Raw genomic sequence first — 27,341 nt, forward strand, 5'->3', positions numbered from 1 at the left:
TCCCAGACCTTTGCAGGTTGAGTTTGCAGGTAAGGCACCCGAACTCTGAACCTTGATTATATAAGTTGATGTTTGGTTCGAAAACCGAACCTCAGGTTCGCTCATCTCTACTCTTTGTACAAACTCTTGGTATACATGCAGTCATTATAGAGCATTCATAATGCAGATGTCTATAGACAATACAGTACATTCATATTCGTCTATAGCGTATTGAACAGTTTCTAAAGGATAATATTTCCATAATATCATGGACTCAAGAGGCAACATTCAGCAGCAAAAGGAGCAACTTCAGGTCTCTAATACGGAGAAGTATGAAACAATATGGGCTACAAACACATGTACATCATATATGACAATCAGTCTGGGCAAACATAGGATTGAAAATACTGTAAGTATATAAAGTTCATGTGGGACAAAAAAAAATAAATAAACAATTGCATTTAGTTGCATAGTTTTCAATATGGACCAAAAATCCAAGTTCCTAAAATATTGTATTTCTGAAATAAAATGACCAAAGAGAAAACTCACAATTCGGAGACTTTTTCTACATTAAAAAAAGCCAAAGGTTGCTGTATTTTGGACTAATAAAACATATTTTTTCGTTTTGGCGTAAAGAGATTTGGCTTTTGATGGCCATTTCATGTGTGATAACAATACTGCTGACCTGGCACTCAACTGCGAACCTACTGACCATAGAAAAAGTTGTGAAAGGTGTAGAAATTGAGGAAATCAACTGTAAATGACCTAATTCTTTGCTGCCCGGTTGTTAGACCTGGTAGTAACACTCATTATACTCAGGTGCCAGGTAGGTTAATAGCTTAAACTATGAGGTTTGACTCCTTACCGGTCCCTTCCTCTGTGACAGTGACCGTTCCTTCAAGTTTTATTGGCGCACTCGTATACATGTCACTTGATACTTGAAAACTGGAAGATCTCATAGTGTTAGAGGAGCAGCCCAGCTTATCCAACTGAACAGAAAAAAAAGGATTTTAATAAATTAGAGGACAAACTATTGGTATAACAAAGCCATAAAGAAAGATGATGATTAATAAAGAATCCTTTAATAATATAGTGGTACAAGCTTGACTGCACTATTGTAGATGCTTCCTCCCCGTCTTTAACCAAAACTCCTCCCTCACCACCATACCTTTTTCCTTTCCCCAAGAATTCCCCTCTAATAAACACATGACACCTGCTTGGATAAATTGGCCAAATCGGCCTTTATTATACAAGCAAACAGTAAATACTTTTCTTTAAGCGAGGAGGGTTCTTGGAGCTCCAAACAATCTGGCGGACATTCCCATAACATTTGTAAACCATCCGGTATTGCCCCCAGCCGCAAGACTAATCAGGGACACCAGCTCGGGGACACCACTTACCGGAAAAACCTTTCCCTAACATCGACTCTCAGAAGACCCTACCCTGGAGAGCCCCAAAGTCTGCCAGATAATTGCCATTCCAAAGGAAAAAGGAGGGCAGATCAAAGTGCGCCTGCGTAGGACCTCAATGCCGGCGCGTGTGTATGACGTAGACGCATCATGCACCGCGGCTTCAGAATAAGGAAGACCAAGATAGCCGAAAGGGGAGGCGCCGATCCTGGAGAACGAAGACACCCATCCGACTGTTGTGCACCGGAGCGACCTTCTAGGTGAGTATTATAAAGTGTTTTTTATGTAGTCGCAGCGGCCTTGGCTCTTATATACAGCATGTTAGAATACTGTATATAAGAGCCCAGTGGTGGTGGCCGCAGCTTATAGGCCAAAAAACTGGTGACAGGTTCCCTTTAACTGCATGCAAATGAATGGTATACAATGTCTTACAAAGAAAACAAAATACAATAAAAGGATTAATTTAATGCCTTTTAAAAGTTGTGTTTTTTTTATTTAGGGACTCTATATTAATACAATTTATAACATAAATAAATGGGTTGAATTTACTTTACCGAATACTATATATCTCACCTTTCCTTCAAAGTTAATACAGTTGCCCGGGGACCTAACACTTGGAGATGGAAACAGGTAGGGAAAGCTGTGAACTTTTTGACACAAGCTTCCCTTATAAGTGCCCTGAACAGGTTTCCCGTATGTGTACCTGGAAGATGAAATAAGAAGAAAAGAAAAAATGTGAAAATTACTTTGTCAAGATTTTTAGCCAAATGTCTTTGCATAGTCATAAAATAAACAAATAGATGTTTATTGTGTTGGATCAGTAATTACAGTATATTGCATATTGCAGGGACTGCCCAGTGTACCAAATGCATTGTGGTTGAAGTGTGTATGGGTTACACAGCCCAACTATTGCCACATTTGTCGGGATTGGTGATAAATGGAGATGAGTGGACCCGTGGATGTTCAGGTTTGGCTGGACTTTAAATCAAACTTTGGTTCTGAACCGATACTTGACACGAATGTGACTCAGGATGCCGAACCCCATATAAGTCAATGGAGACTCGAATTGGTGTGCTGTTAAATGGGTGTGGTAAAGGCTAGGAGGCTGCAAAAGAAAACAAAACGGTGGCAATTTCCCTGCAAACAAATGTATATGAGGAATAAATAGAAAAAAAATAAGAGATGCTGTCCCGCCTATTTCCATAACTAGCACGTGTAAAGCAGCAGCTGCAGGCTGCAATGCTCAGCTGTCAGCTTTACATTGGCAGGCGATAGAAAATAGAAGGGATCCAAGGCCGTTTTTTTCTTTAATTATTTAAATAAATTATTTTAACAAAACTGCATGGGCTCCGTCCTATTTTTAATCATAAACCAAAGTAAAGCTGACAGCTGCGGGCTCGTATTATCAGAGTGGAAAGGGCCATGGTTATTTGGCCCTTCCTAGCCTGAAAATTGCAGCCAGCAGCCACAACAAAAGTGGCGCCTCCATATTACATGTGCCAATTCCGGTGCTTTGCCTGCCTCTTCACAAATGCCCTAGCGTGGAGGCAATTGGGGTAATACTTTTGGGGTTGATGACAACTGTGAATTGATAGCTGGCATCAAGCCCATAAGTTAATAATGGCATCTACCAGACACTCCCATTACTAAATATAGAGTTTAAAAAAAACATAGGAAAAAAAAAGTTTATTCAAATAAAAATTTCCCCACATGCCATTGTTCACCAATTTATTAGTAAAAAGAAATCCTGGATGTTCTGACATAATCCAATTGAAAAATAAACACTCCCCAACACTCTCTCATTCATCAATTTATTAATAAAATATATCCTGTAAGGTCCGATGTAATCCAAAGAGTAATATCCTACTACGTCCATCGATTTCTATGGAGCTGCATTGTGAGAACTTTCTCAGAACTGGGTCCACAGTGGGTACTGAATTTCTTATCAAATTTACTGTTCGGGCTTGCTCACCTCTAGAGCAAAAACAAAATGTTATGATTCAGGAATGATTTTGATGATGTATGTGTACCGCCCCTGTGTCAGCGGCCGAGCCGCTTGGATCAGGAACCTCGGTGGCTCAAGGAATCTCCGGACCCGGGAGGGGGGTCGTGCGGACACTCGAATTTAAAAGGGGGGATATGTACAGGGGGATTAGAAGTTTTTTAATGCCACTCACGGTGCGTTGTAAGATGGAGTACCACCGCTGCTGTTGGGAGCGCCCAGTGGCGGTGGTATGGCAGCAAGGTGTTTAACCCCTCCGTGGGTAGGGGGTTTGCCCCGGGGCCCCGGTGATGGTAGTGAAAGGGTGCCGTTGGGGAGGAAAAGGGGTTTTTCTGCGTACTCACTCAGTCCAAGAACACTGACACCGACACTTTGTAAACCAGAATTCTGAGCACCGCTGCAGCAGGGAGGGAGCACGCGTGGATCATGCTCTTGGTGTTGCTTGTTAGCCTGTGACCTTTTCCGTGGCACTTTCTTCACTACTTGGACCCTGTAGTGTGGAACTAGTCGGGTTCCGCTCACCCGTATGGCTAACGGAGTGAGCTTGCTCTCAGGGTTCACGCTTGGGATTTTCTGGACTATGATTTGGGAAAGTCCTATCCCCCTCGTTACGCTAGTAACCCCGATTTTGGAGCGGGTGGAGGATGAATCTTGAAGACTTCACTCTCGTCAGGTAAATTACCAGGACGCATGAAGCTACTTCCTCGTCGTGCCCTTGCCCCTTCCAGGAGATGGCTCAAGGCCGCCAGCTGCCTTCCTCGGCAGATCCGAGGCCCCTTGACACGATCCCCTGCGACCGGGGTTCCAGCTCCTACCAGGCCCAGACCAAAGTCTGCCACCTAGTATTCTACAGGGAGCCCTGGTCCTCACCTCCTCTCTCCTCAACTTCACTGCTCCACACTTCTGACTCCTTCCCTACCAACCCCCCAAATGGGTGGCCCTATTCCCTTCAGGTTCCCCTATGGTGTGTCTGGTGGGTGTGATGCAGAGTGTTGCTAGGGTTTTGACTGGCTCTGCTCTTAGCAACACCGAAGGCCAAGGATCCATAACCAAGGAGGATTTGGATACTGTGCAGAAGGGCAGGTTGCACGAAACCTTGTGACGACCTGATAGGCCAGGGCGTCACATATGTTTCATAGGGTAGTGCTCTTACCTGCCACACGTCTTTACTGGAAAAGTTTGCATGCTTTTCAGTATACTGTTAGGGAGCTCAAGGATGACTTCAAACTTTGGTAATACTATTTCGGAAAGACAGAAAATACATTAAAGGCAATTTGATAAATATTTTATATCACCGCAATGCTGCAGACTTTATGAAGTTTCTGAGTCCTCACCATATTCTTCCACATGGAAGGTATGGACTTTGTGTTTTACCCGGATGGAATATTCTCCAAGTAGGGGCTCAGGGGAAAGAGAAAAAGATAGATCAGCTATTCCCTGGGTGAGACTGACGTTCAGAATTTGGCCAATCCTGTTTTTTCTTGGATCCTATGGGAAAAAAAGAAAAGTTTTTGTATTCTTGCTACATTCTAAAAACACCATTTTGATGCTGAGCCCAATGTAGAGTTGTTTGTAAATGACTATGTGGATAAATTGTCTAATTCTAAAGTGAGCTGATCTTTTTAAAGTGAATTTATCAGTAGTATCAACCCTCCTAAGGAGTCTATATGGGCATGCAGGTCACTCCAGAGCAGTGTGTAATTTTAAGGCAGACTGTCAGTCATTACATGTCTCACATTGGTAATGCACACTTTCAGTTAATAAATGTCAAATTCTCAGGGAGATCTATGGTACATCTGGCCCATACATTTTAACAGCTCATGTACTGTCAGGGCCAGGTGGACGGGCAGACCCAGGAGGTGGATCCACTGGGCCGAACTCCTAGATGGTGGTAAGGAGTCCGGTAGCTGGAGCACTATAGGCAGCAGAACAGTCCGTGCACACGAGTATAACGGAGAAGTCCCTGGGACCACGGAGTCACTGGTGGTAGTCCGGGTGACGCAGCTCAGGATCGGAAGCCGAGAAGATGTCAGGCGGGGTCCGGAACCTTTGGAGCGAGATGACGGGTCACCGCAGGGATCCGAGATGGTACGGACTGTCAGGATGGCAGATGGCGAGGCAGGCACGGCTCTATAAGAGAGATAGGTGAGTATATACACAGCGACACCAGGAGACCTGACTCCTAGCTTAAGAAACACGAAGATCAGGCCCCGCCCCCTTGGACATTAAACCCCTTTATACTCTGTACCTGTTTTGCATCATTTCCTGTTAATGGACGCTGGCCCTTTAAGAAAGGTTCAATGACCGCGCGCGCGCCCTAATGCGCATGCGCGCGGCCCGAGTGCCGGAAGCCAGAGCAGGAAGCTGCGAGGAGGAAGCAGCAGGGCCAGGCTGGGGCTGTGAAGCCGACGGACGCCGGGTGCGGGGACCAGGACGCTGGGGACGCGCCGGCAAAGGGTGCTGGAGAGCGGGGAGCGGCGGTGACCGGACCAAGGAACCGGGAAGCGAGGCGGGGGAGCGTGACAGGTGAGCCGGAGGGCAGCACAGGGGACCCGGGGAGCGTGACAGTACCCCCCCCCCACGCCCCCCTCCCCGCAACCGGGACAGGAAGGCACGGATCAGCGGAGTACCCACATTCTCCCGGGGCTCCCAGGACCTATCCTCAGGACCATACCCTGCCCAGTCCACCAGGAAGAACTGTCGACCCCGTACGGTCTTCATGGCCACGATATCCCTTACCGCATAGATGTTGTCATCGGCAATAGGTGGAGGAGCCGAACTGGCAGCAGCGGAGAAGGGACCCAGGACAACCGGCTTGAGCAGGGAGACGTGAAATGAGTTGGGTATCCTCATCGTGGCCGGGAGCTGTAGCTTGTACGCTGGATACTGCATCAAATTGGTCTGTATGGCTGTTATCCCAGAGGGAAGCCTCTTCTAAAAATGATGCACAAAGACCGCAAACAGTTTGCTGAAGATAACCAACTAAAGACACGGATTACTAGAATCATGACCTGTGGTCTGATAAAACCAAGATAAACTTATTTGGTACTGATGGTGTCAAGCATCTGTGGCAGCAACCAGGTGTTGAGGACAAAGACAAGTGTGTCCTGTGTACCGCCCCATGCTCGGCAGCTGAGCCGCTCAGATCCGAACCTTCAGTGGGTAGCTCGAGGGTCTCCGGACCCGGGGGTCTCGCGGTCACTTCAACTAAAAGGGGGGTTGTGGTTTGGGGACGTAGATGTACGGCCGGAGCCGTGTTAAGTTCATGACGCAACCCACGGGATGTGATGAAGGTGGACACCACCGCTGCATTTATGAGGCAAGATGTTGCGCAGCAAGTTGTTAACCCCTCCGTGGGCAGTGATGGTGGCCCCGGGACCCATTGGGGGTGTTTGGTTTGGCGGTGCAGGGAGATGGGCAACCGGAGGGTGCTGTTGAACTCACTATTAGTAAACACACGAGTCTCTGGTAAACCAAGGTGATGGTGGTCGGTGCCCGCAGCCGGCTACAGTCTGGTCCCCCACCCGGCTGGTGGTCTCTGTCTTTCTCCCGCACCTGTGTTGGATGGTGGACTGCCTGTGCTTGCAACTTCAGGAGTCTGCTCCCGGCATGTGGTTGCCTAAGGAGCTCTTTGCCCGCAGATGCTGGTCCGTGGGATCTCTGACCTGTGGCGGTGGCCGTTTATCCCTCTCGTTGTGCTGTTGCCTTCAGTCGGTACTTTGGGTGGGAGAGGACCTCTAGTCCTGGCCGCAATCAGTTGATTAGCTAGCCCCCAGTAACTTCTGGACCTAGCTTCAGGGTCTGAGTACCCCCCCTATGTACTCCGGTTTCCGAGTCGGTTCCCCGGATCGGCACCGGCAGGCTACAACCCTGTCCCGGTCCACTTCGGTTCCACCAAGCCGTCTTCCTGGCTCCTGCAGATGGAGACCGCCATCTGCCTCCTAGACAAAGGTACCAGGGCTCCTACCCCGGCACCTGCTCAAATTGGTTTCTCTCCTCTGCTGGAGCTACACACAGCTCCAGCCCAAACACCTCTCCAACTTGAACTCTCAACCTAAACCCTCTACTGTTTAATTTCCCTAACCAGGCTTTCTGAACTCCTTGGTGGGCGTCTTAAAACCGCCTGGTTCCGCCCCCTGGTGTGTCCATCAAGCCCCGAGGGGGGTGACTAGGGTTTAAATGTTTGGCTGTATGTTACCTATGAGGGACAGGTGTAATGCGGAGCCTTATCTGTGACTACCTGGCCCGGCCAGGGCGTCACACCTGCCTACCGTCTGGCATGGTGGTGCAGTGTCATGGTTTGGGGCTGCAGCAGTGCTGAAGGCTATGGGGAGCTACAGTTCATTGAGGGAACCATGAATGCCAACATGTATTGTGACATACTGAAGCAGAGCATGATCTCCTCCTTTTGTATTTAAACATAATAACGACCCTAAACACCTCCAAGACCACCACTACCTTGGTAAAGAAACTGAGGGTAAAGGTGCTGGACTGGCCCAGCATGTCTCCAGACTTAAACCCAATTAAGCATGTGTGGGCCTCCTCAAACGGAAGGTGGAGGAACGCAAGGTCTCGAACATCCACCAGCTCGGGGATGTCATCATGGATGAGGGAAGTGGATTCAGCGGCTTCTGTGAAGCTCTAGTCAACTCTTTGCCCAAGAGAGTTAAGGCAGTGCTTGAGAATAATGATGACCACACAAAACATTCACACTTTGGCCATAATTTGGCCAATTTCACTTCGGGTGTTCTCACTTTTATTGCCATCAGTTTAGACATTAATGGCTGTGCGTTGAGGACACTTTAGAGGAAACCAAATTTAAACTGTTATACAAGCTGTACACTGACACTGTACATTGTATCACAGGGTCAGATCTTCAGTGTTTTGCCATGAAAATATATAATAAAATATTTACAAAAATGTCAGGGATGTACTGACTTTTGTGATATAGTGTGTGTTATTCTAGCGATTAATTTTTTTCTGCCTCTATTCCCCTTTTATCTTTAATTTAAAATTACTAATTATTCCAGACCAATTTAATTTCAGATCGTGGGGCTTTGCACAGTTTCCCACTTTACTCTGATATTGCGTTGCTCTCTATTTTTAGTCCAATAACTTGTTTTTCATTTCATTTTCTATAATTACATCTATTGCTTAAGACCTGCTGTTGCGTGCTGCGCTTTGCATGGTAGGGGTTCGTTCATAAGACCGTATTTTCCATCTGAGTGAAAAATCGCACAGCATTCATACCAATGATATTCAATGGGGCAGTGTTCAGATGAGCTTTCTATACTGACCGAATCTGCGTGTGAACAAGTTGCAGCACACACTAGTTTCTTCCATAAATCGGATCATACTCACCCATTAAAGTCTTCGGGTGTGCAAACAAAAAGTCGATAATCATTGGGGTTTGATATTATATGTTGACAGTTCAATTGTTAGCAACGAATGACTGGGAATGGATAATCTTTACTACTAAGGATAACCGACTGGACAAAATAACTCATAACATGTATGTTCAATTTTTACTGTTAAAAATCAATAAAATTTATGGTTCAAAAAAAAAAAAGTTGTATGTCATACAGAGTCACAGTGTAGCATCGTATTTTACTGATTGCAATTCTGTAATAGGAAACTGTAAATGGTCCTACTAATGATCAATAACTGCTGCTGTAAAGTAACTGCACATGAAAGACAAGCAAGAAAAAAAAATTGTTTGACTTTTCTGGATGAAACTGACAATTTTTTATACTTTCGTATAAACTTAACATAATTCTGACACCTTTGCTTTGTTGGTCATTACTTGGAGGAAGAAGTCCACTTCTCAATTGCTGTTTCATTTTTTTTATTATTAATATGTTTACAATTTTTCACTCGTTGCATGTAGCTGGGTAGAAATATTATTCGCAATACAAGTATCTGGGATTCTGTAATGACAGGACAGAGGACCCTAGACTGGCCCTCTGACTTGAGACCTTGTGCTGTTCGTTATCTCGGAGGTAGGCTTGATGGTAGCCAGGTCTGAGCCCCCAGCGTGACTCTGACTCCTGTCCAAGCCCTGATCTTACCCCCCCTCTCCCCTACCCTTGGGGAGAGTTGAGAAACCCTAAAACAAAACCCCACAAAATAACACTGGCAAGGGAGAACGGAAACTTGTACACACTGCACTTAAAGCACACAGGACAGACCATAAGTATACAGGGGAGTAAATAAAAAGGGAATGAAGAAACGGACAACAAAGGAACGTTCACACCACTCAATATCGCAACAAAGATCACCATCAACAGGTTCACCAACAAGACCGGTATCGCTTGGAGCAAAAGCTGTAGCTATAATCGGCACTGAGTAGAGAGATCCAGGATCTTATATAGGAATTAGATGACTTTGATTGGCAATTAGCAAACTGAGCTCCTAGTAGAGTTCCCCAGGAATAAATTCCTACAGGACTAAGGAATAGAGCACAATAAACAGCCAACGCCTAGCTCCGGCTGAACAACTAGGAGACATCAGGTTGCCTGTCAGACTCTGCAGTGTGAACAAGCATGATGCTGCCGTGACGCCTAATGAGTCAGCACCTGAATACCGCGTGACAACGAGTAAATCAATAAATATATGGAGAGGATCAAACAGAAAAAGGACATCCCACAAACATCAGGAAAAATACACAGCTGGGATGGGACTACTTGACTCCAATACAACCAATGAGCGTCATCCTCCTCTCCTACATGGACTAATCATGTATTGACTGAGATCTAGAGTGAAAAAGGGTTCCTCTTATCCAGCACACCTCTGACCAAATACATTACTAATTAAAAAATTCTATGACTGGACTACAATATTTTAGAAATCACTGCAACATTGAAGGAAAAAAAGGAGCGAAACAATTTGAAGAGTGCAGTAGAAAACAAGTTTAGAAATACAACAAACGTTTCTCGCAATACTCACAGTTTTGCATCTACATTGGTGCAGATTTGTAAAAGTATCAGAGCGACATATATGAATGGTGACGGCATCCCTCCTACAAGTATCGGTCTCCAGTCTGTCTAACTTATTAACTACGAAACAAACTAAATGCAATCTATTATACTATTTTTTGAGGAGGAGACTGCACCCTCTGACAACTGCAGGATAAATGTTTGCTCACTGTGACAAACCAGTCCAAGGTCTGGTTTAAGTGAATGGGATCAAAAATGACAGAATCATCTGGATATAACAATTGTTATTCCTTTTTTTTTTAGTGTTAGTGTCAGGAGTGTGTCAAAGGCTGATGTGATCTCGGGGAGATCTGGCATCAGAAGGTCACAGCGCATTGTCGCAAATCCACTTTACTGCACGCTCATCGTTTACCCTGAGTTGGAGTGTATTTAATTAAATCCGGTATTGAAGGGGTTAATGTCAATTTCCATCCTGCAGCGATCTAACAGTTAGTTGTAATCTCAGCTGCAGCCACTCCCTTCTACTATAAATATCCACTCCTCACTCCTCCCTATGCCGGCTATAGCTCATACCTATGCTGTCCATGTTGAAGGAGCTCATTGATGCATAGCTGTGGTGTAATTTATGTTTTATCTGTGAAGTTTACTGCTGAAGAAACTAAGGAGTGCTTTTTGTTGTTTTATTTTCCCACCTATTTGTACTGCAGTGGCGACATTAGTGTCTCACTGGTTTTTGCCAGTTAGGATAAGTTCAGGGTCAGCAAGGGCCTGGGCTTGTGATGACAGAATGGGGGAAGGATCTGTCTTGGAACATTAGTGAGAGCAGGCATCAGCCTCAAGTGAAAGTTAGGAGGTGACCCCGCTCCCCTCTCCCTGGCGCAAAGGCCTTCTGTTGTATTGCTACACTAGTGTTCCCTCTGTGTTGGGCCACTCTTCGTGAGCCCTCTCGTACCTGATGTGACACATGTAGTCATAGTGTGATAGTTTTAGAATAGAATTATCACCAGGTCTAGATGCTAAATGCATTGTCCAAGTGTGCAGATTAGTGTTATGATACCTCACAAGTTTGAAAGACAGGAAAGGAATGAACATGCACCACATCGCGCAGTATAATAATTTTTTTTATGCCAATTCATACCCCTAATCTCTCCTCATTATTTTTGTACATGCCCCTTAGTATTGCATGATTCCGTCGTGATGCTGGCTCCACAATATAATACTCTAAATATGTCCCCCCTATATTCACAGTATGATGTCCTCATATTTCATTCCTCTCACGTGTGATGCCCTTCCAGTGTAACTATTAGGATACCCTCACAACGGCCCCCCAACACATGATAGCCCCTGTAGCACCCCCTTATACATAGTATTATACCCTTCCATGATTAAGCCCCCTACAGGGTGAAACGCGTAGGAAAGAGCTCCTCTGTCCTCATGTCTCCATGTACTATTTTATTTGATGGTAAGAAGATTTTTATATTAATAAAGAATTGTCATTTTATCTTCTGGAAGACGCTGGAATTTTTTTCTATTTGCCTAGTATTATACCCTCTACTGTGAATTGAGCACTGGCTTATAACAGCATCAGCCCCTTGATGAGGAGAGCAGAAGTACAGGTCTGCCCTGCATCTGCTGTAAGTTGCTTTATCCTGCAGTTGCGACATAGTGACATCATTGTAGCGCTACACTGAGCCTCAGATTGTGCTTTCCCTTGAGAAAGATGGCGAAATGTGCGTTGGGAGCACATCTGGGGTCCCTTTTATGTACTACTATTTCTATGCTGACACACAATGATGTTTTTGAATTTAATACCTTTTCCTTATAGACTATACAAGGTTATACCATAGTGGGCATATTTGTACTCTTTGTATGGTCTCTAACTGCACCCTATATTAAGTAGTTCATTTTAATGTTGATACATGTACTTTGCACTTTTGCGATATAAATTTATTCTCCATAGATAGATAGATTCTAATTTATATATGATAAGTAATTATGCACTACAGTAATATCTATATTTGATTAGCCTTGTTTCCCTAGCCATTGGTATAAGCACAGTTCATGTGAGGTTCCATTAGGTGTAATACAGTATTCTTTAAATTGTAGCACTTTATTTATTTATCTATGACATAGTGAAGAAGACTGTATTTTCCCATAAGGTTAAATTGATGTTGTACCTGTAAATTCCTCATAGGATTGTACATGTTAGCATTTACTAACATCATGTTGATATTGTGATAATCATTACATGGGTTCTACCCCAGGGAATTTTTTCAACTGTATATTCTCTCCGACTAAAACATTCTTCTCTATTGTATTTTTTAAATAATTTTTGATTCAATAAAATTTGGTGAATATTTATATGTATCCTCTGTGCATCTCTTATGTCGGTTTGGTATAGAACATTGTATCTTATGCAGTGAGGTGATGGGGATCGGTTGGTCCTGTGCTGGTAATTTCTCTCCTATACGTCTGCTGCACAGAGTTTGCTTTTGAACTATCCTGAGCTGTTCTCCACTCCTGTCAGTGTCTTTCAAGAACTAGCAGATCTCTGTAGTGTGACTCTTTTCTTGGGATACATACACTACACTTTTCGGAGCGCTGCTTCATTTTTTTGCAGAGAGACAAACAGACACTTCTTTCCCTTTTGCAGAGGCAGAAACACACTCCCTGCTTCCCAGCATCACCTGGGTCACTGCTAGATACTTCCTGTCTCCTAGTGAAGCTTTAACTCCACAGTTGCTGGATGATTTTAGATCATCTGTGCAGTTGCTACTTGTCACATTAGGGCCATTCTAGCCTATGCAGTCACCACTAAGGTACTGCAGAGCATTAATCTCTGGTCTTAACAGAAATTGGCTGGGTCAATAACAGTTTTTCAGTGTTTTACCTATCTCTCCCATGTTAATTACAGAATCATAACAACGTGATGGTTGTAATACATTTTTTAACCATAGAATCTACAGAATGTAAGTATGTAGCAATAAAAGATGTCTAAAGTGTCCATAGAGACTAATAGCCATGATGAGTGAATTGTGCAATTGTCCTACCCCAGGGCTATAGGGGTATTCTTTCCCGAGCCTGATTTCGCTGGGGAATGTAACCGGTGTAATGGCCGGTGCCCGGTTCCATGACCCTGGTGGTCGCTTTTAAAAGGGGAGTATTTACAGGGATTATTAATAAAGTTTTTGTCGTGACGCCACTTGCTGGTTGCTGCTATATGGATGGAGCCGCCACTGCACAGTCTCTCACTGCTGGGGCTGATGTTAATGGCAGCCTGGATGTTGCGGCCCTCCGCAAGTAGGGCCAGGCCCCAGGGGATAGATGATGGTGGTTGTGGTTTATGTCCGTTGACAATACTGGGGCACGGAAAGAAGGTAGACCACACAAGGGATTGCAGTGTAACTGGTTCTTTACTCACAGAGATGTTGCTGGCAATCTGACGAAGGCTGGTCCTCACCTCTGGTCCCCTTAGTTCCAGTGCCGGTGTGATGACCTGGTGGTTTACTTCACCTGCACCCGTCTCTGGTTGGTGGGTCCCCGTGGCTTGGAGCATCTGGGGGTCCCCTCCTGGTTGTCTTTCAGTCTTAAGGCCCCGTCACACACAGCGATATTGCTAGAAATATTGCTAGCAAGCGTACCCGCACCCGTCGTTTGTGCGTCACGGGCAACTCGCTGCCCGTGGCGCACAATATCGTTCAGACCACCTGCCTAGCGACGTCGCTGTGGCCGGCGAAACGCCTTCTTTCTAAGGGGGCGGTTCGTGCAGCGTCACTGCAGCGTCACTAAGCAGCCGCCCAATAGAAGCAGAGGGGCGGAGAAGAGCGGCCGTAACATCCCGCCCACCTCCTTCCTTCCGCATTGCCGGCAGCCGCAGGTAAGCTGTATGTAGTTCGTCGTTCCCGCGGTGTCACACGTAGCGATGTGTGCTGCCTCGGGAACGACGAACAACCTGCGACCTCAACAATGAACGATTTTTTGAAAATGAACGACGTGTCAACGATGAATGATTTGGTGAGTATTTTCCATCGTTAACGGTTGCTCGTTGGTGTCACATGCAACGACGTCGCTAACGATGCCGGATATGCGTCACGGAATCCGTGACCCCGGCAATATATTGTTAGATACGTCGTTGCGTGTGAAGGGGCCTTTAGTCCGTAAGGCAAGTAACTTGAACCCTGTTGGGTCAGATCTCTGTTCTTGTTCCCAGGTTCTCCCGTTGTTACTGTGCCCCGGACCTTACGGTCGATGAGGTCCTGGATGGACCCCTCACCATGCAGATTTTTATCAGGTCTGCCTGGAGCGTTTTCCTGACCTAGGGCTCTGCACCTCGCCAGCGCTATGGTTCCGTGAGTACTCCGCCAGCAACCACACGCCTGAGCCTGACAGGTCACTACTACACTCTCCCGTCAGTACCGTTACGTCTGTCTCCTTTTACCTCCACTTACTGACTGTCCACTTACTGACTGTCTGGCCCCTCCTCCCTGGCTGTCATCTAGTGGACTGGATCGGCTCCACCCCTAAGTGGCCATCCATTGGGTCCAACCCTAGCCTGTCACCAGTTGTGGGGGAGAGGAAAACAGGGGATGTATGAGTGTTTTGGTGTTACCGGAACTGGTCTTCTGGGTCCCTTGGGGTAAGCCCTGCATTTCTGACAGGATGCACTTCCCTGTAGCTCGTGAGCACTCAGGGGCGCTACACATTGCTGGATGTGGGAGTTTGCTTGTATAAAAATCAATTTAATACACTTGGATAATTCTGTCTGGTGAATTCAAGGACATAAAATGTTAGAATAGCAACTCAGTCTATGTATACGGTGTTGTCACACTGCTGTGCTAGTAATTCAGCATCTGGCACAGATGTGAAACTGAAGGGGAAGCAGCATAAAGTGTAGTGTGTAGAGATGCCTAGTCTGTTTGCATAAAGATGTCCTGTTGTATATAAATATGTGACTCTTCATATTTTGTGTTATACTGAGCCTGAAGAAGAGACCTGAGAGTCTTGAAAGATTGCTATTGTCGCGGGCGGGGAGGGGACGCTGCACTCACCACGCTCGGGTCCGGCGCTGCTGCTGCTCAGTGGCTCGAGCGGTGGGCCGGATCCGGAGACTCGAGCGGCGCTCCTCGCCCGTGAGTGAAAGGGATGGTTTGGTGGGGTTTGGGATGTCGGTTTGTGACGCCACCCACGGTATGTGGTGAGGTTGGGACACCACCGCTGCTCTGTACGGGGATCCCGGAAGCGTTGACAGGGAGCAGCTGGGATGGTTCTCTCCCCTCTGTGGGTAGGGGGAATTTTAGTGGTCCCGGGGCCCGGTGATGTTGACTGGAAGGTAGATGGCGGGGTATGGCGAGGTGCAGGGTCGCGGGGGCAGCGTGGTGCCAGACGGCATGGTGGTACTCACTCAGCCAGTAACGTACACGGAGTCTCTGGTAAAACAGACGGCTGGATGGACAGGTCCCACAGGCGGCTGCGGTGATCACTCCTGGTAGGTTGACGGTGACTGCCTCTCCCTGCACCTTTGTTGTGTTTTCGGCCCCGATGGCTTCCCACCGGTAGCCCACTCCCCGGCGGTGTGTTTGCCAGAGGAGCCTCTTTTGCCAGCAGGCGCTGGCCCTGGGAACCCTAGCTGTGGCGGTAGCTGTATTTCCCTTCACGGTTGAGCGGTTGCCTTCAGTCGGGTCTTTACTGCTGGGGAAACCCCGGAGGTTCCCGTCGCTGACGGATTTGACCGGTTTAACGGCAGCTCCAAGCCTGGTCGGGGTCCGTAGGCCCTGCCGGATGGTGCTGGCTTCTCTTCGCTCCCCGATCCGGTACCGGCGGGCCACCGCCCGTCCCCGGTCCTTAAGGTTGTATGTCAATCGGCCTCTCCTGCAGACGGTCACCACCATCTGCCAACCTTGCTCTCAGGTGCCCGGGCCACGTACCCGGACACGGTCAGTCTGCTCCAGCTCCTCAACTACTACTTCCACCCTTCACTTTCCCTCACAGAACTTCAACTCACTTGCTTTTCCCGCCTCCAGGGCTGTGAACTCCTCAGTGGGAGGAGCCAACCGCCTGGCTCCACCCCACCTGGTGTGGACATCAGCCCCTGGAGGGAGGCAACAAGGATTTGTGTCTGACTTTGGTGTTCCTAACCGGGGTGTGGGGTGTGTTGTTGCAGTACCTGTGACGTCCTGGCTTGTCCAGGGCGCCACACTATTATTACCATCTTTTCATTTAGCAATTAAAAGGTATCAACCACGGAGGACTCTCAGTTCTGTTAAACAATTTTTTTTAGTCTGTTTGCACACACGGCAGATCAGATATTCTGAGCATGCGGATAGAAGAACAATCAGGTGGCCAAGTTGTCTCCCGAATTTGGTCATTTTGAGATCAATATGAATCTCTCCAATGCACATGTGTTAGTTATTAGATTTGGTTGCCTGGTTCTGTGTTCTTGTTCAGACCCGGCTTGTTACCTGACCCTTCTTTTGGTGTCTCCACTAATCTGTATACTTCTTTCCGAACTCTGGATTGTTTGACTTCTCTTCTGTCCTTGGATTTGCTATTTTACTGCAGATTATTGAACTTAGCTTGCTCCCGACCTGGCTGACTTTTGCATGTTACCCAACTCTATATTTTTGCCACATTTTACTCTTTAGCTACAGTGTAAATTGCCGGTCAGTGACATCTTTGGGAATTGTTACCAAGGGATTCCCAGCAGTGATGTCTAGATCAATATATAAGAGATTAAAAGGTCAACATCCAGGTACCTCTTGTACCCATAGTTTGTTTTACCTATTGCCAAGATGATTATGGTTTTCCTTGCCATGTTGGTAAGCATAGCCATACCACTGGTAAATTTAATTTAGGGGCAATTTTAAAGGAACCTGTAAGCTCACAATTATCTACATTGATGTGGTTATCCAGGCTTATAATATTGATGAGAAATCCTTATGATAGGTCCTCTATATCAGATTGCGGAGGGGGGAGCATTGCCACTATACAGTTAATGTAGGTGTGTTGACTCGGCACAATTTATTGCTTATAGCCAGCCACTGCGAGAGTTTTAAAATAAGTGATTGGTGGTAGTGCTGGATGTCGGACCCCCACAGCTCTTACAGGTAGACATCATTTTCACCATCCTGACTCCTTCCTTGTATAATGTCTCCCATCTCGGGTCCCTTCCAGTAATAATGTCCCCCATCCTGATCCCCTTCCTAGTATAATATCCCTTATCTCAGGCTCCCTGCTAGTATAATGCCGCCACTCCTGGACTCCATCAAATTATGTGTCCCTTCCTGAACCCTTTTCTGGTATAATGTTCTCCATCCTGAACCCCTTTCCTGGTATAATTTCCACTATACAGAGCCCCTTCCTGGTATAATGTCCTTCATCCTGAGCCCCTTCTAATAATGTCCTCACAGTGGTCATATGCTGTAATAATGTCTCACATCCAGGCCTTCTCCTGTAATAATGAATTCTATCCAGGCCAGGTAAATTATCCCAAATTCCGGATGTCAACCATCCTTGACCTGTTTCCCACACTGCGCTCTTTCTAGTAATAATGTCATCTATTCTCATCCAACACATTTAAAAAAAAAAATTATTTTTCTCATCTTCCTTCTCTTACACAAAGCATTGCCTCCTCTACTACATATGGCGCATGAGCCAAAAGCTTTCCAAGGTGCATGCGCTGCCTGTGATGGGCATGCTAGCATCAACTGTGAGCCTCTGATTGGCTGATGGTGTGTATTGAAGTGCAGTGAGCCATCGGGTCTCTGCACTGCAATATATTTAGCTGAATGTGCATCCTCGGACACTCATCCAGCTGAAATAGGTGCTGGTGTCAGCGGCTCCTTCACGCACAGGCCTGATCGAGTCTCAGCTTATTGTGATCCGATTCTCTCACATGAGAGAATTGAAGCTGATATAGCTGCAAAGGCACCAACTCCATATTAAAAGGTTATTCTTATTTCATGAATTCGGTATAGTTAGACATGATAGAAAAAGCAAGTCAGTTGTAAACTTGCTTGTTTTCATCTGCTGTCATTCTCTTGCTAAGACAACATTTGACTTAGGCCGGATTCACACTTGTGAGTGACTTGCGCGAGTCTCACATCACATCACCCAGTATGGCCGCACACTCTCCTGACAGGAGCGGGTCGGTTGCCTGTATTTCTATGCAGCTGAGACCCTTATGGCCGGAAGGTGTATGGCCATTCCAGGTGATGCAATGTGAGACTCGCGCGAGGCACTTGCAAGTGTGACTCTGGCCTTGGGTTGATTAGAGCTCTTTGTCAATAAAACCCCATGCCAGAGCCTGGCTGACCATTGTTCCAGCCTGAGGAGTTAACACCTAAAGTCCCAGTAACTTCTTTCCAGCAAATGCATTTCAATACAGCAGTTAGACAGCTGCTCACCTCGCCTTCCCCTTTAGCTCCAGAACCACAGCTGCTGTTATCAGTCCTGGAAAATTACAAGGTGATGGCCAGAGCAGTTCTCCTACTCACTGTTCACTTTCCCCATGAACTGCTTAGTACTTTTTGAATGTCACTGTCTTATTTACAGTATATTCAAACATAAAGATAACAATACAGACTTCATAACAGTAGCACATGTGTCACATTAGCAAGATCAGCAGAAGGAGGAGTGCTCGCCTCCCTCCCCTCAGCAACAAGGAAGCTGGTGACTTGTGTGTCCTGAGGCATACAGTATGTTGAGACTAAAGGGGGCTTTACACGCTACGATATCGTTAATGAATTATCGTCGGAGTCACGTTGTTTGTGACGCACATCCTGCGTCATTAACGATATCGCAGCGTGTGACACGTATGTGCGACCTCAAAAGTGGTGAAAATCGTTCACCATGGAGAGGTCGTCCCAAAACCAAAAATCGTTGTTTATTATCGATGTTGTTCGTCGCTCCTGCGACAGCACACATCGCTATGTGTGACACCACAGGAGCGACGAACGTCTCCTTACCTGCGTCCACCGGCAATGCGGAAGGAAGGAGGTGGGCGAGATGTTATGTCCCGCTCATCTCTGCCCCTCCGCTATGATTGGCCGGCCGCTTAGTGACGTCATGGTGACGTCGCTATGACGCCGAACGCACCTCCCCCTTGAAGGAGGGATTGTTCGACAGTCATAGCGACGCCGCCGACCAGGTATATGTGTGGGACGCTGCCGTAGCGATAATGTTCGCTATGGCAGCGAAAACCAAATATCGCAAGAGTGACAGGGGCGGGTGCTATCGCGCTCGACATCGCTAGCAATCGCTAGCGATGTTGTAGCGTGTAAAGCCCGCTTAACACTTTAAAGACTGTGGATTTAGTATGGGATGTCTTAAATGCTCCAATAGGTGTAATGTGTAGGTGTCACGATACGTTTGTTCATGTAACAGTTGTGTAAATGGGTATTCCTGTTTCCAAGATCCTATCCCAATATGTTGCAGGCATAATAATATTAGCAAATACCTCCAATTAGAAATGTAATATACTGTAGTTCTTCTGATTCATTATGTCGCTTACCTCATGTGCAGGGCATTGCAGGACATTATGTATCCATGGTTGTGACCACTAGCAACTAACTAACAGTGGATACCTTAGGTCCTGCAATGCCCTGAACATGAGGAAAGGGACATAGTGAATCACGAAAACTGTACAACATTTCTGATTGAAGGGATTTGCTATTATTATTATTATTATTATTAATAAACCTACTACATATTGGGATTGGATCTTGGCGATGGGTATACCCTTTAATGCCGCAGATTCGTGTAATTGCCCCTAAGTGGTTATATTAGCCAGTCAAATAGATGTCAGAGCAAGTAAGCAGATCATTACAAAGTAAGAGACACGTTTGTTATTGTATTTTTTATTGTTATTTTTACAGTTTTCTATTATCAGGCAGTCGGTTTCCGGTGCTTGGTTGTAGATACTGATGCGGTATACAGCACGGCCCGGTCTTATCTTGAATTTCCAGACTTAACTGTAATCAAACAAATAAAAGAAGCTGTATTATACACTATAGAAAATAATAACACACTATAATGTATCATTCCATCATCCTCACTTTTTATTTTAACACCTTTGGTTTGAAATTACTTAAAGTCTCAATCCAGAAAGTAACTTTGGAGATTAACATTATGATGACCCTTTGAGGGAGGGGGTATAAGAGCATTCTCTCTATTCCCTTTATCTGAGCACCTGATACTTTAAATTACTCTTTAACCGGTTCATGACCAAGCCATTTATCCCCCTTACTTACAGCAGGCTGCGGGCTTGTGACTGTGCATCTGGGGGCTTAGCTGTATCCTGCTAAAGTACTAGTTTTTGGCCTGGGCGATGTACAACTTTTGCCCTTCTTTGCTGTAAGTAATGTTTAACTTTTGGAGGATATTTATTCCTCTTTTTGTTGCTATTTTTATATTTAGTGTAGGGACCTACAAGCATGAGGTTCCCGTGACGAGGGTTGTAGGCTTCCATTTTATGGCCATAATACCAACTAAAACTTCAGATTTTTTTGTACAAGTTACAGCAGGCCCCTTTGTTAGGCCTTGCATACTAGAGTTCCTCTCCCTGTATGGTGCACAGATGGAGTACGGCTTGGTAGCCCACTTGATCTAATAGTATGGGCATCACCTAATAGGCTGCGGGCTTGTGACTGTATCTGCATGTGTGAACAGCGCTCTATGCAAGCCATCAGTGTGCAGTTTTATCATCCAGCAATCACCCCCCCCCATTTTTTGGAAGTGTGTGTGTGATTTGCTCCTCTTGCACCTGTGATGCCTCCACTTAGTGGGGTTTAGCTGTATCCTGCTAGAGTACTAGTATTTGGCCTGGGCGATGTACAACTGCAGCCCATCTTTGCTGTAAGTGACCTTCTATGGCCAGAAACCACATGACTGTCTGTCCGGTGACACACCCGTGACACTGTAACTGTGAAGAAGCCTCCATCTCTTTCCAGTTCCCCCATAAATACGCATGCTTGGCTCATCAGAGAGAGCATATTTATATTAATATGGTAAAGGAGATTAATCACCATCAGACATCTCTGGTGCCACTTATCTTTCAGAAGAATAAGGCTGTGTGTGCACGTTGCGTTCTTTCCCTGCAGAAATTTCTGTAGCGATTTGAACAGCACACGTGCGCTTCAAATCGCTGCAGAAAGCGTCCGTAATGAAAAAAAAAAAGCCAATTTCATGCGCTCTGAGTGCAGCCCCTCCCATAGACAGAGCGGGGGATGCAGGCAGAGCGCACGGAATAAGTGACATGTCACTTCTTAGAACGCGCGCTTCGGGCAGCAGCCGAAGCGCTGCGCTCTAATATGCCACGTGCGCACGGCTCCTACATAATCTTCATAGATTATGCAGGGGACGCAGGACGTATGCAGTTACGCTGCGGTGCAGATCGCAGCGTAACTGCATGCAAATATGCAACGTGCGCACATAGCCTTAAGGTGGAAAAAGATGGGGTGGCTGAACACGTGTTTGTAAACCCTGTTCTTGGAGGTAAATGATATGACCATTGGACATGGTGGGTAGACGTAGTTAAGCCAAGCCATCTGGTTTTACCCTATAGAAGACGTTGAAATCTAACATGCCGAATCCTTCTTGACCCTAGTGTCTGTTGTATTGGGTATGATCTGGATACCTGCATACAGGGCCGTATTTGCCACTAGGCACCTGTGGTCCCGTGCCTAGGGCGGCACGTTGCGGGGGGCGGCACTTTCTGGCAGGAAAAAAAAAAAAAAAAATTATATAAATTTTTTTTTTTTTCCCATCCCCGCCCCCCGTCCCTCCCTCCGTTACACTCGGCTGTGTTCGGGGGGGATTTTGAGAGGGAGGGGAGGCGCACTTCTGTCTATTTAAATACATGGCGGGCGCCAGGCATGGTGAGCTGATTAACCCCGGAAGTTCCATCGCCTTCACTTCCGGGGTCAGAGGCGCGCGGGCGCGACAATCAGCTGACTGCCCCGTGCTGCAGCGTCCAATGCTGCAGACGACACACGCCTGTGTCAGAGGAGGACGGACACAGAGGCTGAGGAGGACGCGTCTGCAGCTGGAGCAAGCCAGAAGAGGAGCCAGCCAGAGCAGGGCGGCGGGCACCGGAGCAGATAAGGCAGAGGCAGAGCCTAGAATGTATGGGCTCCTTACAGGTTAGTTGATGATCGTTGCGATGCCTTTTTCCACTATAATCATGCAAGGGGAGGCTGGGGGGAAAGAGGCTGAGGCTGGGGGAGGCTGGGAAGAGAGAGAGGCTGAGCAGAGAAAGAGGCTGAGGCTGGGGGAGGCTGGGAAGAGAGAGAGGCTGGGCAGAGAAAGAGGCTGAGGCTGGGGGGAGGCTGGGAAGAGAGAGAGAGGCTGAGGCTGGGAAGAGAGAGAGGCTTAGGCTGGGGGGAGGCTGGGAAGAGAGAGAGGCTGAGGCTGGGGGGAGGCTGGGAAGAGAGGCTGAGTCTGGGGGGAGAGAGGCTGAGGCTGGGGGAGAGGGAGGCTGGGGGGAAAGATGCTGAGGCTGGTGGGAGAGAGAGGCTGAGGCTGGGGGGAGAGAGGCTGAGGCTGGGGGGGAGGCTGGGGGGAGAGAGAGGCTGAGGCTGGGGGGGAGGCTGGGGAGAGAGAGGCTGAGGCTGGGGGGGAGAGAGGCAGATGCTGGGGGAGGCTGGGGAGGAGAGAGGCAGATGCTGGGGGAGGCTGGGAGGAGAGAGACTGATTCTGGGGGAGGCTGATGCTGAGGGAGGCTGATGCTGGGGGAGGCTGGGAGGGGGAGGGTTGGAGGAGGGAAGCTGATGCTGAGGGAGAGTTGGAGGAGGGAGGCTGATGCTGAGGGAGGCTGGGAGGAGGGAGGCTGATGCTGGGAGGAGGGAGGCTGATGCTGGGGGAGGTTGGGAGGAGGGAGGCTGATGCTGAGGGAGGCTGGGAGGAGGGAGGCTGATGCTGAGGGAGGCTGGGAGGAGGGAGGCTGAGGCTGGGGGAGGCTGGGAGGAGGGAGGCTGATGCTGGGTGATGCTGATGCTGAGGGAGGCTGATGCTGGGGGAGGCTGGGAGGGGGAGGGTGAGGCTTGGAGGAGGGAAGCTGAGGGAGGAGGGAGGCTGATGCTGGGAGGAGGGAGGCTGATGCTGGGGGAGGCTAGGAGGAGGGAGGCTGATGCTGGGAGGAGGGAGGCTGATGCTGGGGGAGGCTAGGAGGAGGGAGGCTGATGCTGGGAGGAGGGAGGCTGACGCTGGGGGAGGCTAGGAGGAGGGAGGCTGATGCTGGGAGGAGGGAGGCTGATGCTGGGGGAGGCTAGGAGGAGGGAGGCTGATGCTGGGAGGAGGGAGGCTGATGCTGAGGGAGGCTGATGCTGGGGGAGGCTGGGAGGAGGGAGGCTGATGCTGGGGGAGGCTGGGAGTAGGGAGGCTGATGCTGGGGGAGGCTGGGAGGAGGGAGGCTGAGGCTGGGGGAGGCTGGGAGGAGGGAGGCTGAGGCTGGGGGAGGCTGGGGGAGGCTGAGGCTGGGGGAGGCTGATGCTGGGGGAGGCTGATGCTGGGGGAGGCTGGGAGCAGGGAGGCTGATGCTGGGGGAGGCTGGGAGGAGAGAGGCTGATGCTGGAGGAGGCTCATGCTGGGGGAAGATGGGAGGAGAGAGGCTGATGCTGGGGTAAGCTGGGAGCAGGGAGGCTGATGCTGAGGGAGGCTGAGGGAGGAGGGAGGCTGAGGGAGGAGGGAGGCTGATGCTGGGGAAGGCTGGGAGGAGGGAGGCTGAGGGAGGAGGGAGGCTGATGCTGGAGGAGGCTGGGAGGAGGGAGGCTGATGCTGGGGGAGGCTGATGCTGAGGAGGCTGATGCTGGGGGAGGCTGGGAGGGGGAGGGTGAGGCTTGGAGGAGGGAAGCTGAGGGAGGAGGAGGCTGATGCTGGGAGGAGGGAGGCTGATGCTGGGGGAGGCTAGGAGGAGGGAGGCTGATGCTGGGAGGAGGGAGGCTGATGCTGGGGGAGGCTAGGAGGAGGGAGGCTGATGCTGGGAGGAGGGAGGCTGATGCTGGGGGAGGCTAGGAGGAGGGAGGCTGATGCTGGGAGGAGGGAGGCTGATGCTGGGGGAGGCTAGGAGGAGGGAGGCTGATGCTGGGAGGAGGGAGGCTGATGCTGGGGGAGGCTAGGAGGAGGGAGGCTGATGCTGGGAGGAGGGAGGCTGATGCTGGGGGAGGCTAGGAGGAGGGAGGCTGATGCTGGGAGGAAGGAGGCTGATGCTGGGGGAGGCTAGGAGGAGGGAGGCTGATGCTGGGAGGAGGAGGCTGATGCTGGGGGAGGTTGATGCTGGGGGAGGCTGATGCTGAGGGAGGCTGATGCTGAGGGAGGCTGATGCTGGGGGAGGCTGGGAGGAGGGGAGGCTGATGCTGGGGAGGCTTGGAGGAGGGAGGCTGAGGCTGGGGGAGGCTGGGAGGAGGGAGGCTGAGGCTGGGGGAGGCTGGGAGGAGGGAGGCTGAGGCTGGGGGAGGCTGGGAGGAGAGAGGTTGATGCTAGGGGAGGCTGGGAGGGGGAGGGGGAGGCTTGGAGGAGGGAGGCTGATGAGGAGGGAGGCTGGGAGAAGGGAGGCTGATGCTGGGGGAGGCTGGGAGGAGGGAGGCTGGGAGGAGAGAGGCTGATGCTGGGGGAGGCTGGGAGGAGAGAGGCTGATGCTGGGGGAGGCTGGGAGGCTGATGCTGGGGGAGGCTGGGAGGCTGATGCTGGGGGAGGCTGATGCTGGGGGAGGCTGGGAGGAGGGTGGGGGAGGCTAGGAGGAGGGTGGCTGATGCTGTGGGAGGCTGGGAAGAGGGTGGCTGATGCTGTGGGAGGCTGGGAAGAGGGTGGCTGATGCTGGGGGAGGCTGGGAAGAGGGAGGCTGATGCTGGGGGAGGATGGGAAGAGGGTGGCTGATGCTGGGGGAGGCTGATGCTGGGGGAGGCTGATGCTGGGGGAGGCTGGGAAGAGGGAGGCTGGGAAGAGGGAGGCTGATGCTTGGGGAGGCTGGGAAGAGGGAGGCTGATGCTGGGGGAGGCTGGGAGGAGGGAGGCTGATACTGGGGCAAGCTGGGAGCAGGAGGCTGATGCTGGGAGAGGCTGGGAGGAGAGAGGCTGATGCTGGGGGAGGCTGGGAGGGGGAGGAGGGAGGCTGATGCTCTGGGAGACTGATGCTGGGGGAGGCTTGGAGGAGGGGGGCTGGGAGGAGGGAGGCTGATGCTGGGGGAGGCTGGAAGGAGGGAGGCTGATGCTGGGGGAGGCTGGGAGGAGGGAGGCTGATGCTGGGGGGAAGCTGGGAGCAGGGAGGCTGATGCTGGGGGAGGCTGGGAGGAGAGAGGCTGATGCTGGAGGAGGCTCATGCTGGGGGAGGCTGGGAGGAGACAGGCTGATGCTGGAGAAGGCTCATGCTGGGGGAGGATGGGAGGAGAGAGGCTGATGCTGGGGTAAGCTGGGAGCAGGGAGGCTGATGCTGAGGGAGGCTGGGGGGGAGAGAGGCTGATTCTGGGGGCAGCTGGGGGAGAGAGGCTGATGCTGGGGGAGAGGCTGCTGCTGGAGGCGGGGGGAGAGAGGCTGCTGCTGGGGGAATGGAAGAGAGGGGCCAGTGCTAGAGACAGATGACAAGGGTTAAGGGATAGAGCAATGATAATATCGATGGGGGGGGAGTGTAAGGACTCAGAATAAGAGGGGGGCAGCATTGGGAGCTCATTATGGAGAAGGGGCAGCATGTGTGGGCTCAGTATGGAGTAACAATGTAGGGGAGTCAATATCAAGAGTGAGGTAGTGTGTGTGGGGGGGTCTCAGCATAAGCGTTCGTGTGGTGGTCCATGGGGCAGCATGGAGATGTCATTATGGAAAAGAGGAAGGCAGCATTAGGAGCTCATGGAGAGGGGCAGCATGCATGGGACACTATGAGGAGGGGGCAGCATGCACGGGACATTGTGAGGAGGGGGCAGCATGCATGGGACATTGTGAGGAGGGGCAGCATGCATCGGACACTGTCAGGAGGGGGCAGCATGCATGGGACATTGTGAGGAGGGGGCAGCATGCATGGGACATTGTGAGGAGGGGCAGCATGCATCGGACACTGTCAGGAGGGGGCAGCATGCATGGGACATTGTGAGGAGGGGGCAGCATGCATGGGACATTGTGAGGAGGGGGCAGCATGCATGGGACATTGTGAGGAGGGGGCAGCATGCATGGGACACTGTCAGGAGGGGGCAGCATGCATGGGACATTGTCAGGAGGGGGCAGCATGCATGGGACACTATGAGGAGGGGGCAGCATGCACGGGACATTGTGAGGAGGGGGCAGCATGCATGGGACATTGTGAGGAGGGGCAGCATGCATCGGACACTGTCAGGAGGGGGCAGCATGCATGGGACATTGTGAGGAGGGGGCAGCATGCATGGGACATTGTGAGGAGGGGCAGCATGCATCGGACACTGTCAGGAGGGGGCAGCATGCATGGGACATTGTGAGGAGGGGGCAGCATGCATGGGACATTGTGAGGAGGGGGCAGCATGCATGGGACATTGTGAGGAGGGGGCAGCATGCATGGGACACTGTCAGGAGGGGGCAGCATGCATGGGACATTGTCAGGAGGGGGCAGCATGCATGGGACATTGTGAGGAGGGGGCAGCATGCATGGGACATTGTGAGGAGGGGGCAGTATGCATGGGACACTGTGAGGAGGGGGCAGCATGCATGGGACACTGTGAGGAGGGGGGCAGCATGCATGGGACACTGTGAGGAGGGGGCAGCATGCATGGGACAGTGTGAGGAGGGGGCAGCATGCATGGGACAGTGTGAGGAGGGGGCAGCATGCATGGGACATTGTGAGGAGGGGGCAGCATGCATGGGACAGTGTGAGGAGGGGGCAGCATGCATGGGACATTGGGAGGAGGGGGCAGCATGCATGGGACACTGGGAGGAGGGGGCAGCATGCATGGGACATTGTGAGGAGGGGGCAGCATGATGTGAGGTCAATGTGCAGATCATATTTCATAATTGAGGAAGGTGTGGTGGGTATAATTTATAAGGGAGGGTAGTGTGTAGTTTATTAGGG

General features: G+C 49.6%; 2 protein-coding genes across 2 annotated transcripts in view; both read right to left on the minus strand.

The window, feature by feature from the left end:
* The window catches only part of LOC142312617 (alpha-2-macroglobulin-like protein 1), an 88,354-nt gene extending 77,951 nt beyond the window's left edge, over positions 1-10,403 (minus strand). The window contains exons 1-6 of the mRNA XM_075351611.1: positions 10,336-10,403; positions 8,145-8,190; positions 4,725-4,878; positions 4,544-4,628; positions 1,962-2,091; positions 845-968 (exon numbers count right to left, since the gene is read on the minus strand). Of these exons, the coding sequence (XP_075207726.1) occupies positions 845-968; positions 1,962-2,091; positions 4,544-4,628; positions 4,725-4,878; positions 8,145-8,190; positions 10,336-10,403 (607 nt within the window). The remainder of the gene's footprint in view (positions 1-844; positions 969-1,961; positions 2,092-4,543; positions 4,629-4,724; positions 4,879-8,144; positions 8,191-10,335) is intronic.
* A 9,807-nt stretch (positions 10,404-20,210) lies between these two features.
* The window catches only part of LOC142310806 (alpha-2-macroglobulin-like), a 160,777-nt gene continuing 153,646 nt past the window's right edge, over positions 20,211-27,341 (minus strand). Inside the window, exon 36 of the mRNA XM_075348518.1 lies at positions 20,211-20,293. The gene's annotated coding sequence lies outside the window, so the exon portion shown is untranslated. The remainder of the gene's footprint in view (positions 20,294-27,341) is intronic.

Source organism: Anomaloglossus baeobatrachus, chromosome 5, assembly GCF_048569485.1.
Source record: "Anomaloglossus baeobatrachus isolate aAnoBae1 chromosome 5, aAnoBae1.hap1, whole genome shotgun sequence".
Taxonomy (NCBI): domain Eukaryota; kingdom Metazoa; phylum Chordata; class Amphibia; order Anura; family Aromobatidae; genus Anomaloglossus; species Anomaloglossus baeobatrachus.